This window comes from Polistes fuscatus, unplaced genomic scaffold, assembly GCF_010416935.1.
Source record: "Polistes fuscatus isolate 324 unplaced genomic scaffold, CU_Pfus_HIC Scaffold38, whole genome shotgun sequence".
Classification (NCBI taxonomy): domain Eukaryota; kingdom Metazoa; phylum Arthropoda; class Insecta; order Hymenoptera; family Vespidae; genus Polistes; species Polistes fuscatus.
Genome location: NW_025113116.1, coordinates 996 through 13,071, shown reverse-complemented (window position 1 = coordinate 13,071; position 12,076 = coordinate 996). Strand labels below are relative to the sequence as shown.

The window sequence follows — 12,076 nt, the reverse complement described above, 5'->3', positions numbered from 1 at the left end:
TATTAGGAAAAGTTATAAATGGTACAAAAAAATTTTTTTTTCATTTATTAGATATAAGTATTTGGAACGCATATGTTTTATATAAATACGTATCAGGTGAAGAGTTAAAATTCGTGACATTTCATTTACTAGTGTTAAAACAAATATTTGGAAAATTTTTATATGAATTTCAAATACATACCAAAGGAAAAGAAATACCGACGATCCCTTACGTCTTATTGAAAGGCATTTTCCAAGTACTTGTGTCAATCCGTCTGCGAAAAAAAAAATCAAATGCGAAAATGTGTGGTATGCACTAAACATAAAATCCGACGAAAAAGCAGATATGAATGTAAAAATGCGATGTAGGTTTATGCGTTGATCCATGCTTTCAAATATAGCATAGACAAATTGATTATTAACTTTTTCTATTAAAATTTTATCTTTATTCGTTCATTATGGTTTTATTATTTTTATTATTATTATATTAAAATTATCAAAATATCCTGTTAAAGTTGTCATATCCTGTGTTACATTATACATTTTGGATTTTTTCTTTTATATTTATTTACCGATTATTATTGAAGGAATGTACAAAAGTTAAGTAAATTAAAATAGCTTAAAAAGTTACTTAATATAAATAAAAAAAATTGATATTTTTAATTTTTTTGCCATTATTATTTTTAAACCATAAGAATAGCATCAAATTTCCGGGTACTGTTTTGGTCACTGTCAGTGTCCATCAGTCAGTGGACAACTAGTCGCAGCGACCGACAAGCGAAAAACGCACCGTCCATATTGATGGATTCGTCCGAGAGCGCGCCGCAGTCAAAAATAACTATTAACCAATAGTTATGTCGGTAAGGGTACGCGATCGAGTTTTAAGTGTGCGCATCGTACCGTCGCGCTTTCTCGTCTAGGTGTAGTAACGTGTTATGTTTACCCTTATATTTTTTGCAAGTTCTTGCACGGCACGTATCTACCTTGTGATTGCTGCGTGAACAATCAGTGCACAAACCCGTATGCTCAATGATCTTTCTTCGTTTCTCGGGTTTAATTTTTAATAATTGCTCACACTCGGACGTATAATGATTATTCTTGCATAATGAACACCGCCGACGTATTTGCGACGAGTATACTTGCATTTCATTTTGACGCAGTCCACTTTGTGAATACCTTTGCGGAATCGTGTAGCGCGCGTTGTTTTGTATTACGTTTCGAGAATTGCCACACCGCACGAATGACTTGGATGAATTGCTCATTTTAAATCTTTCCGTGTTTTTTGATTCCTGTATCGCATTTATATGCTTATTGATTACCATTAGAGGATTATCATAATACTCTTCTAGTTACTTCCATGCTATTTGGTAGTTATTTCCCGTAGTTTCTACCACGCGGATTTTATCTTCTGTTTTTCCCGATAAGTAAGCCTTCAAATACGAAAATTTTTGTATATCTGGTAGTCGGACTTTTTGCCGATGATCGATTGAAATTGATTCGCGAAGTTTGACCAGTCTTCGAACCGCCCGTCAAATTGCGGCAAACGCACCTGGTAATTTTAAGTTATTACGTTTGTTTGAAGATTGTTCGCGTCTAATGGGGCATTCACGGCTGATAGTGATACAGGCGAATCGGTGGCTCGAGTTGTTAATGAATTGAATTTCGTTAATATTTCTTTGCTTTATTATCACGCTGTAAACGGCCTCGCGATAATCATCACTCTCTTGGATATGAGCTTCAAGTCGGAGCTTCAAAGTCGGAAGCTTTATTTAATAGATCGTCTTAAATAAGTTCAAATATCACCATATCCGAATTGATATCGTTTAATCTTAACTTGCCATTTGCTATATCCTCTCGATTAGGGTTGTCTAAACCGTTAAAGAGCTTTTTAAAAATCGTTAATTTGCTTTTTAATGCGACTGTTTGAAAAATTGCCCTGTCGTTGGTTCGCTGGAAACAAAGGGACTCGCTACAACCGTCTTAAATAATTACACAAATTAAGTGCGTGGAAATACGCAATTGTCGTCTTTATTGGTCAATTATCAACCAGTAAACAAGCGGCCTTCCGGAAGGGGTTTAGTACTTGCGACCATCTCCTCACAGTGATAATTCTAATAGAGAAATCAGTCGAATACAATTTCCCTCTGTACATGGCCTTCATTGATTATGAGAAGGCATTCGACTCTATTGAACACTGGGCACTAATAGAAGAACTCAACCATGCACGAATTTACTCTCGATATACTAAACTGATTAGAAGCATATACCAACATGCTAGAGCAACCATTAAAATGCACGAATGTACTAACAGCTTTACGATCGAGAGAGGTATTAGACAGGAAGATACAATCTCGCCCAAACTATTTACTTTGGCACTCGAAGGCGTCTTTAAAAGGATGGACTGGTCGGGTAAAGAAATAAATATCAATGACGAAAGATTAAATCATCTAAAATTTGCAGGCTACGTTGTTCTGTTCGCGGAAAATGAGGAAGACCTAAAAAATATGATAACAGAATTAAAGCAAACATCAAAGGAAATAGGACTTAAAATCAAGCTAAGAAAAACAAAGACAATGTGTCGACAAGATCCACAAATAACTGTAAATGGAACACGGATAGACAACGTCAGAGAATATATATATCTTGTACAAAGTGTAACACTGGGAAAGCAAAATAAAGATATGGAAATAGAGAGAAGACAACGACTGGGATTGGTAGCATTCGGAAAACTAGCTTTCATTCTGAAAAACAAAAAGATACCCCAGCACTTGCGATCCAAAGTATTTGACCACTGTATTCTTCTTGTTATAACCTATGAAGCTCAAACCTGGACCCTCACAAAACAAATAATAACAAAACTAGAAGTGACACAAAGGGCTATGGAAAGGGCAATGATCGGTATCTCGTTAAGACAAAGGAGAAGAAACGAATGGATCAGGCAGAGAACTAAAGTAACTAACATAACAACAAGAATAACACAGTTGACATAGGACTATGCCGGACACATAGTTCGCATCAAAGACAATAGATGGAACGCTAAGATGCTCAAATGGAGACCATGGGCGAGAAAAAGAAATAGAGGTCGACCAATAACTCGATGGTATGACGATATCAAGAGATCAGCAGGACTACCATGGATAAGAATCGCACAGGATAGGAATAGATGGAGAATGTTAAAGGAAACCTATGCTCAATACTGGGCGCAAACGGATTAAAGAAGAAAGAAGATTGAGTCAAAAAGATAGATGAGAACAGTCCACTGAATTGCACACAATTTGAGTGTTTCCGCACAGCGATTTTATTGATGCACTGCGAGGTGAGATGTTGAGATCGCCTAACGGTCAGCGACCGATCACACGTGGTCGGCACACCACGAGAAGAGATGAGTGTAAAAGTTGATGCACTAAATGCCCCTTAAGCTGATTGACGCACCGTTGCTTCAATCGCTAGATGAGAAGACCGTAAGATTTATCTGAGAATTACAATGACCCTTGAGTTCACACACTAGAAAAAAAAACTATAATAATTGAGATAAAACCAAAGCACGTGTTATCGAAACCACGAGTAGGTAGACAATAATCGTTAGTGGCCGTTATTCCCGTTGAATCTGATGAGAAGAATAATGAATAAATCATAAAACTGAATGAATATCTAAAAAGAAAATACATACAACTCTACAAATACTCCAGGGTATGTTACTTCTTAAAACATTTGACAGATGTAAAGCCACTTTATATTTTGCGCATTCCCACTTCGTTGCGCTTCGAATTTTATGTTTATACAAATTTTGCACATCCTTGTTGGATGCTTTTTCCGAGGTGACGGATCTATATTTTGGGGGAAGTGAGCCTAATATTGAGCTTTGAGTCAAAGGGTGTTTTAAATAATGATTTCCCACGCATTTTGTAGTCCGGTAATTTAACAATTTGTAAAATTTACTCTGCTATGTACGGTAATGACCATAAGTCTCCCGTTTTCGACTTTAAATTGTTTTCTGCATAATATAGGTATTGAACAGAGCCATATCTGATATGTAAATGAAAAGCTTTTAGTATCCTTTCATGACTTTTCTCATTATTAGGAAACAAGCTAATTTCTGATCTTGATGATCAACTGCACCCATATCCTTGTTATATTCTACGATACATTTCGGCTTCATTATTTCTGTAATTGTTTGTTTGATTGCTCGACCATCTCTACAGTTTTGTGTTTTGTGAGAGCATATAAACGTCACATTTCTCTTTCCATCGCAGAGCTGTCAAATTATTGCAACATCTCCACACAAATTCTCCTTTCTTCTAAATATGCTTTTGCATGTCTCGTGGCATATTTTTTCTGTTCTTGCGTACCGTCCCGATAACGTTTGTCTATTGCTGGTTTAATTTTAGTAACAGGTTGGGTGAAGAGTACCAGTTTTCCAGGAATAAATTATATCCTTCGTTTATTATAGATTTTGACAACTCCATCACAACGTTCTCCGATGCATTATCGTTTCAATTAATTCTGTCCTGGCCGGTATATATATTATGACAGAAACCGGTACCTGCCAAATCTATGATTGTTGTGTCGCACTTTCCTCTTCACTACGCTCATCTATAATCATACGCCTTATACGCTTTGCGACTGGCATAATTGCGTCACTATCGGAGGATTCGTTATCACTACCTTCATTTAAAACTTTTGTATCTTGCATTTTGAAGAGGTTTCTTAAATTTTAATATCTGAACTGCTTAGTAACAGACACGATAAGAATCGTGACTGACTGTCATGAAGTACTGATAGAAACTAAATTCAGTCACGACCGTAACGGGCAAAAGTCAGTCCGCGAGCTCGGCTTATTATGTTTACGTTATGCTCAAGTATCTGGTCGCGAGTCAGACTCGCTAAAGTACGGGAAAGGGTTAAGGGAAATAAAATAGAAAGGACATAGGTTGTTAAAACATTGTTAGGAGAACAGAGTAAATAATTAAATATTTGTTAGTTTGGATGAAACGTGTTACTTTATTTTAACAGAATATATATGAGAGTTTTAGATTTCGCGAGCGTGCTTCAATGCAATTCACTTTTCGACCACCGAACTCAGCACGGTTGTCTCTCGGCTCGCTTCTATGCACGAGCATCGCCGAGTATATTTCATGCTTGTACAGTTACACGCAGAACCGTGCGTCTGTACACTTGCTTACAGAACTACGCTGAACTCAGCTTGTTTTATTATAGATGATAAAAGGCAAACCGTTTATTCAACTACAAACGACAAACGTAAAAATAGGCAAAACAAACGGCACAAATGTGGAACAATCCAAACATAGTCTGCTACTGTCCTTTATCCCCTCGCGCATATTCGTATGAACAATCATATACACACATGAATACAACATACTGATGCGTATAATTGCCGAATCTTCAACACAAATTATCATAAAGACTCATTTATTCACTAAGAAAAAATTATTAGTAACTAATTGATTTTTATCTTGTCCAGAAAATAAAATTATTAAAATAGGTGTCGTAGGAAGATTGGACGGGTTAAAAAATCTTTTCGAACGTTATTTTGATCTTGTTGAACGTTTCGTCCCTTTCATTGGGTCTTCATCTCAGCAACTGAAATTTTTATTATGACTTATTTGAAATAGGATTGTTCTGTTTATTTATACCTCGCTCGTGATTTTATCTATGTGTGAAGCCAGTTCCTTTAGTCTTTTTCCAAAATATGAATTGTAAAATATAATATCTAAATGTTACTAGAATTGGAAAGCCCTTTTCATAATTATTTCCATCGATCTGAATAAGAATAATAGTCAATAAAAAAACAAATATAGAATAACGCTGCATTATATTATAAATACTAAAATACTCTCTTATTATTACTCTGACATATATTCATCAAGTTAACATTTCGGATTATTATGCAAATCTAAATCGCTTTCTAACAGGTCATATGTAATTACAAAAGGAAAACATATTTCAATAAATTTATTATTGATTATTTAGGCGCGATAACATTTCAATATTCTCAATATTCTCAGAAAGAAAGAATATTCTTTCTACGATATTCACAAAATAATTGAGACGCGTATTTCGAATATATGCTAAGATTCTATAATCTTTATGGATCGTACATAAATCGTTAACACGTTGAGTGCTACACGAAATCCTAAAGAAAATCCTTGTCATTCCACGCACGTTATTTAGTATTGAAAAAATATCAGAATATAGATATCAGTCCACACTAAATGTAAGGGAGATAAATCGAATTATTTCATACTGTAAATTTGAAATCTCTTTTCCCGCCCATCGTAAAAACCGGAAGACATCGATCACTTTCGGAAGTTTGTTTTGGTCGGAATGCGTACGCATTGTAAAAATTCAATCAAAACATTTTTTCCCAGACGCACCAAAAGAAATATAACTACAATAGGAAATGATATATTAAAGAATAATAAGTTAAAATACATACGATTAATTATAATAATAAGGACGTAATAGACGAAATTAAATTTATACTATGCAATATAATAAAAAAGTAAAATTATAAAGTAAAATAAAGAATTTTATGAACAAAAGTGGAACATAGAGTAGATTGATAGATACTCTAATATTAAAACACTGAACGATATCGCTTGTAACAAATAAAGAAATATAAAGTTAACAAGTAAAGCAATAAAATAAAAAGATATTACTATATATATGTTAAATAAAATAAAAGCAATATAAGATTTTATTGAACGTAGCTATCAGAGAGTTGGCGAAAGAATGTCGATCTTTTCCTCTATGGCGAGGAGATTTCCATTTTTGGAAACAATGTTCGAAGTTGCTATCGCAATTTTTGCCTACTCGACGACTCGCTTGCTCTTATTTTCTAGTTTCGACTTCGTTAGCCTCTCTTCGTCGTCAGCTATCAAGTTTGCCGTTATGTAGGAGCTACGAACAAGGCACAACCTATGAAAACGTAGACGTCAGTTTATAATTTTTATATCTTATTTTAGATAGTTGAGCCGTGTTACGTCGAGAGTTGTCTCCCGGCAAATATTTCTATCGCACTTTTGAACAGAGTATTGACAAAAATGTCAGATATTATCTTTTGTAGAATCTTAATAATACAGATTTCGCTGGTTTCAAGGTAACGATGCATTTCAGGTCAATATCTTTAACTATTACTGGATTATCTATTCGTACAACAAATTTTCTTAATAATGTAGCAACTATTCCCTTCATTTCGATCATTGCTAATGTCTGACCTGTAAAAGTGATATTAAATATATATGTATTTCGCAAAATAACTGTTTCGAATATAAATTCAAGTATCTATAAAAATGTGGTATTACCTATGCAGTCTCTTCTTCCAGCACTGAATGGTAAAAAACATTTACGATCGTAATTGCCTGGTAAAAACCGATCAGGATTAAATGTTAAAGGGTCCTTCCAATATTTATCGTTTCGATGAAGTGTAAGTATAATAAGCAGTAGATCACAATCTTTCGGTATTACTACATTCTCGTCCACTAAATAAATTAAATAAACACATATAATTACTACATAAAACAATAATGCGAATGGTAAAAAATATATACATGTAGTCATGTAGTATATGTAGGAATACCTTTCACATCTTTTTGTAAAACTCGACCAAGGACAGGAGCAGGAGGAAAGAGTCGTAATGTCTCCTTGATAACACGCTCCAAATACTTCATTTTTTTAATATCTTCAAGTGTAATAGGAACATTTTTGGGATCGCTTGAGCCGTACATTTGGTACAACTCTTCGTATACTCGTTGCTGCAATCAGAAAATATAATAAAGAAAGAAATATAATAAAGAGAAAAATATAATAAAATGTTAGTATAAAAATATATTTGATTTTTTATATACTATTCAAATGCTATTTGTGCATACTTGAACTTCCGGAAATGTGGCAAGCATTAAGAATAGAAAAGTAAGTGTTCCAGATGTAGTGTCGCTTCCCTAAAACGTATTACAAATTATATTTCACCTTTATTAAATAAAAAAAATTGGTAAACAATCTAAAATAAATTAAACTTACTGCAAAAACCATTGTATGAATTTCATCACGAATATCTTGTTCCGAATATTCTCCTGTCTCGTAAAATGATTTAAATAGCAAATCAAGAAATGTACTTGTATTTTGTCCTTTATTCAGAAAAATATATAATTTATTATTTAGCATTATTATAAAAGTTTTCTATTCGTAAATTGATCAACAATAAAACTTGTTTTTAAACTGTTACACTTACTTGCATCTGACGCTTCCAATTCTGGAGTGATTTTATCTTTTTGCAATGACTTTTTTTTTTCCCGTATAATCTTGACGAATGAAATTTATATACATTAGTAAAATATTATTTTGTTTAGGCTATGGAATATTTCGATAAAATTAAATAATTTAAAATAAGAATAATCTTTTTATTTATACCTCGTTCGTGATTTTATTAAAGTGAGATAAAAGTTTCTGTACTCTCTTTCCCAGAGATGAATTGTTAAAAATAATATTAGGATGTAACCAGACTTTGACGGTCCTTTGAAAAGCCGTATCCATGAGTCTGAATAAGTTTAAAAATCAATAAGAGAAAACATATATAGACTAAAATTGCTATTACATTATAAATATTAAAATATTCTTTTTATTTTATTACTCTGACATATATTCATCAAGTTTGCATTCGGGATTGTTCTGCAAATCAAGATCACGACCTAAAAAGCTATCTGTCAGTACAAAAAAAAAACATATTTTAATTAACTTACTTATATTTATACAAATAATTGAAACATTTAAGAATTTCATAAGCTTACCATATATTATATCTAAAGTACATAGATGAACATAATGCATGATATCTACATTTTCTCCGTTAGTAGTTTCTAAAATTGTTGCTAGTCTGTTTGAATTTTTAATTATCGAGTCTATATAGGTTGAATGAAACTTTTCTTTGAATACTGGACTTAAGATTTTTCGATGAATTTCCCACTTTAATGCTTCAAATAAAAGAATATTTCTTACTAAAATTTCTTACGTTGTTTCTTTTTTTATATTCATTAGTTAAAAAATGAGAAAAAAAAATTTATCCTATACGCATGTATTTTTTTGAGACTGTAAACATTATATGCTCAGATAAAGAAAAGTACTACTTTTACCAGTATTCCTTTGTAAGACATTTAAAATATTCTTTTGGATTATTATATATATTATAACATATGAACGTGTTGATTACCTTTAATAGTAAACAACCCATTACCCAGAGCCGGTTTGAAAAAATCATATATCAGATTTTTCTCATAACTGTTAGACCTTTTTGTTATAATCTAAAAAGAAAACAAAAAATTAAACAAAAATAAAAAGCAAAGAATAACATAAATTAAACTCGCGTTTAGTCAGTAAACGGCATTACGGTAAATCTGATGAATTTTACCTCAATATATTTAGGATCATCAAATATTATAAATAATTTTGGACCTATCCAGAATCGCCATGGTGATGCATATTTGGTAGATAGTTTTAACATTTTATTGGTAACATCTAAAATAAATATCTTTAACAGCGTTAACATAAGTATAGATATGACACATATGAAATACAACCATACCTTCCATATCCCCAAGAAACAAATACAGGTTTCCAATGAGAGGAAAAGCTTTTGGTCCCGAGAATCCTTTGACCATATTAAATTCAAAAAACTTATTTATTAAATATTTAATTATATAGTATAATATAATTGCTATTGCTGTTTTATCAATAAGTGTATCGATATACTCCATGATGAATTAAGCAAACTAAAAATTACAGAAGAAGTAAAATTTGTTTAAATATAACACTATGAACACCTTTTGTAACTTTGGATCGAATATTATGTAAGAACGGTGCATAAAATTCTAGTACACTTCGCGTTTTAACAATAAGTGACAATGTATAAGCAAACGGAAAGCCTATTTATATAAGACTAAGAACATAATTTATTCACACGTCAAAGACTGCATGTAGGAATACTAATTTGCATATACGTATGGCAATGTAGTTTCCAAGTTTAGAGCAAAATAATTAATAGAATATAAATCATCTATTTTAAAAAAAATCTTGTTTTTTTCCCTTTTTTTTATTTGATTTCGTATTATACTTATAAATAACTACGAGGTAATCAAGAAAATCTAACGAATAGCAAGAAGTATATTGATTATGATCAGATTAAAATAACTTCGTTTTGCATCGTTGTATAAGATTGAGGATTAGTTTTAGTTATTCGAGATGTAACACATAGTTTTTCCTATCTTATGAAATAATACACTAATATTGTAGAGACATTTTTACATCTGGTCGCACCTCAGCATTTTTTAAAGAATGCGTCAAAGTTTTTCGGGGATTTATTAGCGTTTTCTCAGAGTTTTGTCAGAATGAAACGAATATTTAGCTCCCAGCAACTTTTACACGAATATATACATTTATCTACCAGTACAGATGCGATTGAATTGATATTTATAGTTTTCGATAATGTCCCTTGCGATAATCGAGAAATAATGGGAGAGTACTTCTCGGTGGAGACACATTTGAATACAGATCCTTTTTATATATCCCAATCTTATTCGCAAATTCCTAAACTTTTAATTCACATACGATAACGTCAAATTATTAATTATATTCAAACAAAATAAAACTAATTTATATCGACTAAAAAAAACTAATTGATATATTTATATTTTATGACGTACGATTATTTTCACGATTCATGCATGATATTTTGATATTAAAAATATTGGTTTTTATATTAGGCAAGGATAGTTATATTCAAGAATAGAAAAGAATTATAATTTTTTGTAATGTTATTTCACTTGTGTCTGTGATAGACTCCGTAAGAATTCGTATATGCTTACGAGGAAAGAATACTTTTATCTCTAATCGTTTTTTATTCTTTTTTTTTCTCTTTTCCCTCTTTATTACAATTGCTCTATTAGATGTTGATAATAAAAAAATTATGCTAATGATGTTGATTATACAATCTACATAGTAGACGTAAATAATTTATAACTTTTAATTTATTCACGATGTCACATTTATTCTAGACATATACAAACATTTTGTCATTACTTTACTATGATGGTCGATTCTCTAATAAATAATTATTCAACGAATGTAAGATACTTAATTACTTTTAGATAAAAATGTAACGTGATTTGCTTCTATCGATAAGCAGAAATTCTTATGCAATGTTACAGGTTTTTACTAAACGAACTTTGAAACAGCATTCGATTCGTGTGAGCGCGGATGTATAGATAAAAGTAAGAAAGAAAGAGTATGTAATTAAATACAATAACGCAAGGCCGTGTATCGTTTGTACGTACATAAGAAAAATAAGTAATAGGAGAGAGGGGGTGGTTATTTATGATAGAAGGGGGTAGACGATGACGACGAAAAAGAACGTGTGGAGAGAGAGAGATAGAGATAGTAATGGAGGAGGTGTAAGATGGAAAGGTACAAGCAGAATTACTTTACTCAGGAAGAAAGGAAGGAAGGAAGTTATGTGTAAATTTCAGTCTAATTATAAAAGTAAAACCGCGCGAAATACCACAAACAATGTGACAACTTTTTGTAATGATTGCCTTCATAAGCGATACTTATGCATTCATTGTTTTAAGAAAATTCATCGCTATATGAAAATATAAGACAAGTATAGGACATACTTTCTATTTCGTATATTCACTTTTGTACGTAGCTTTTATTTCAATTATTCAAAATAAAATAAAATCCATTTATTATACGCATCCATTCTATTTTTATTTAAGTGGGAAGAAAAGTGTAAGACGGCGTTTTTACTGTGATTATCATGAATTTTTTTTACACATATGGAATTTTTATTGATATCGTAAGATCATTTTAAACATATATTTGAGAATATATTCTGAAATTTTCAAAAATTTTCCTGGAAAAGTAACGGAGATATCAGCTGCCGCGCATTGAATGTCGCCATCTGTTCGATTAAAGGTCGGGGTGAATAACAGTTGAGACGAAGTAGTACAAAATATGGATCATATATTCTAACAAAACACAAGAAAATAGAACAAAATACAAGTAAAAAGTCCCTTTATATATATAT

The 12,076-nt window shown here is 31.9% G+C and overlaps 2 protein-coding genes across 2 annotated transcripts; both read right to left on the bottom strand.

Annotated features, from left to right (window-relative positions):
- Positions 1–6,715: 6,715 nt before the first annotated feature.
- LOC122520507 (cytochrome P450 4C1-like) lies at positions 6,716–8,100 on the bottom strand. Its single transcript, XM_043640564.1, has 5 exons — positions 8,020–8,100; positions 7,872–7,940; positions 7,580–7,754; positions 7,305–7,481; positions 6,716–7,217 (listed from the first exon to the last, which is right to left on the bottom strand). Exons 1-5 carry the CDS (start codon positions 8,029–8,031, stop codon positions 7,054–7,056), a joined length of 597 nt encoding a protein of 198 aa, XP_043496499.1. The 5' UTR covers positions 8,032–8,100; the 3' UTR covers positions 6,716–7,053.
- Positions 8,101–8,625: 525 nt separating this feature from the next.
- Positions 8,626–9,653, bottom strand: LOC122520510 (cytochrome P450 4g15-like). Its single transcript, XM_043640565.1, has 5 exons — positions 9,578–9,653; positions 9,404–9,510; positions 9,206–9,296; positions 8,751–8,969; positions 8,626–8,699 (listed from the first exon to the last, which is right to left on the bottom strand). The coding sequence occupies exons 1-5, from the start codon at positions 9,651–9,653 to the stop codon at positions 8,626–8,628; spliced, it is 567 nt and encodes a 188-aa protein (XP_043496500.1).
- Between the last annotated feature and the right edge of the window lie 2,423 nt (positions 9,654–12,076).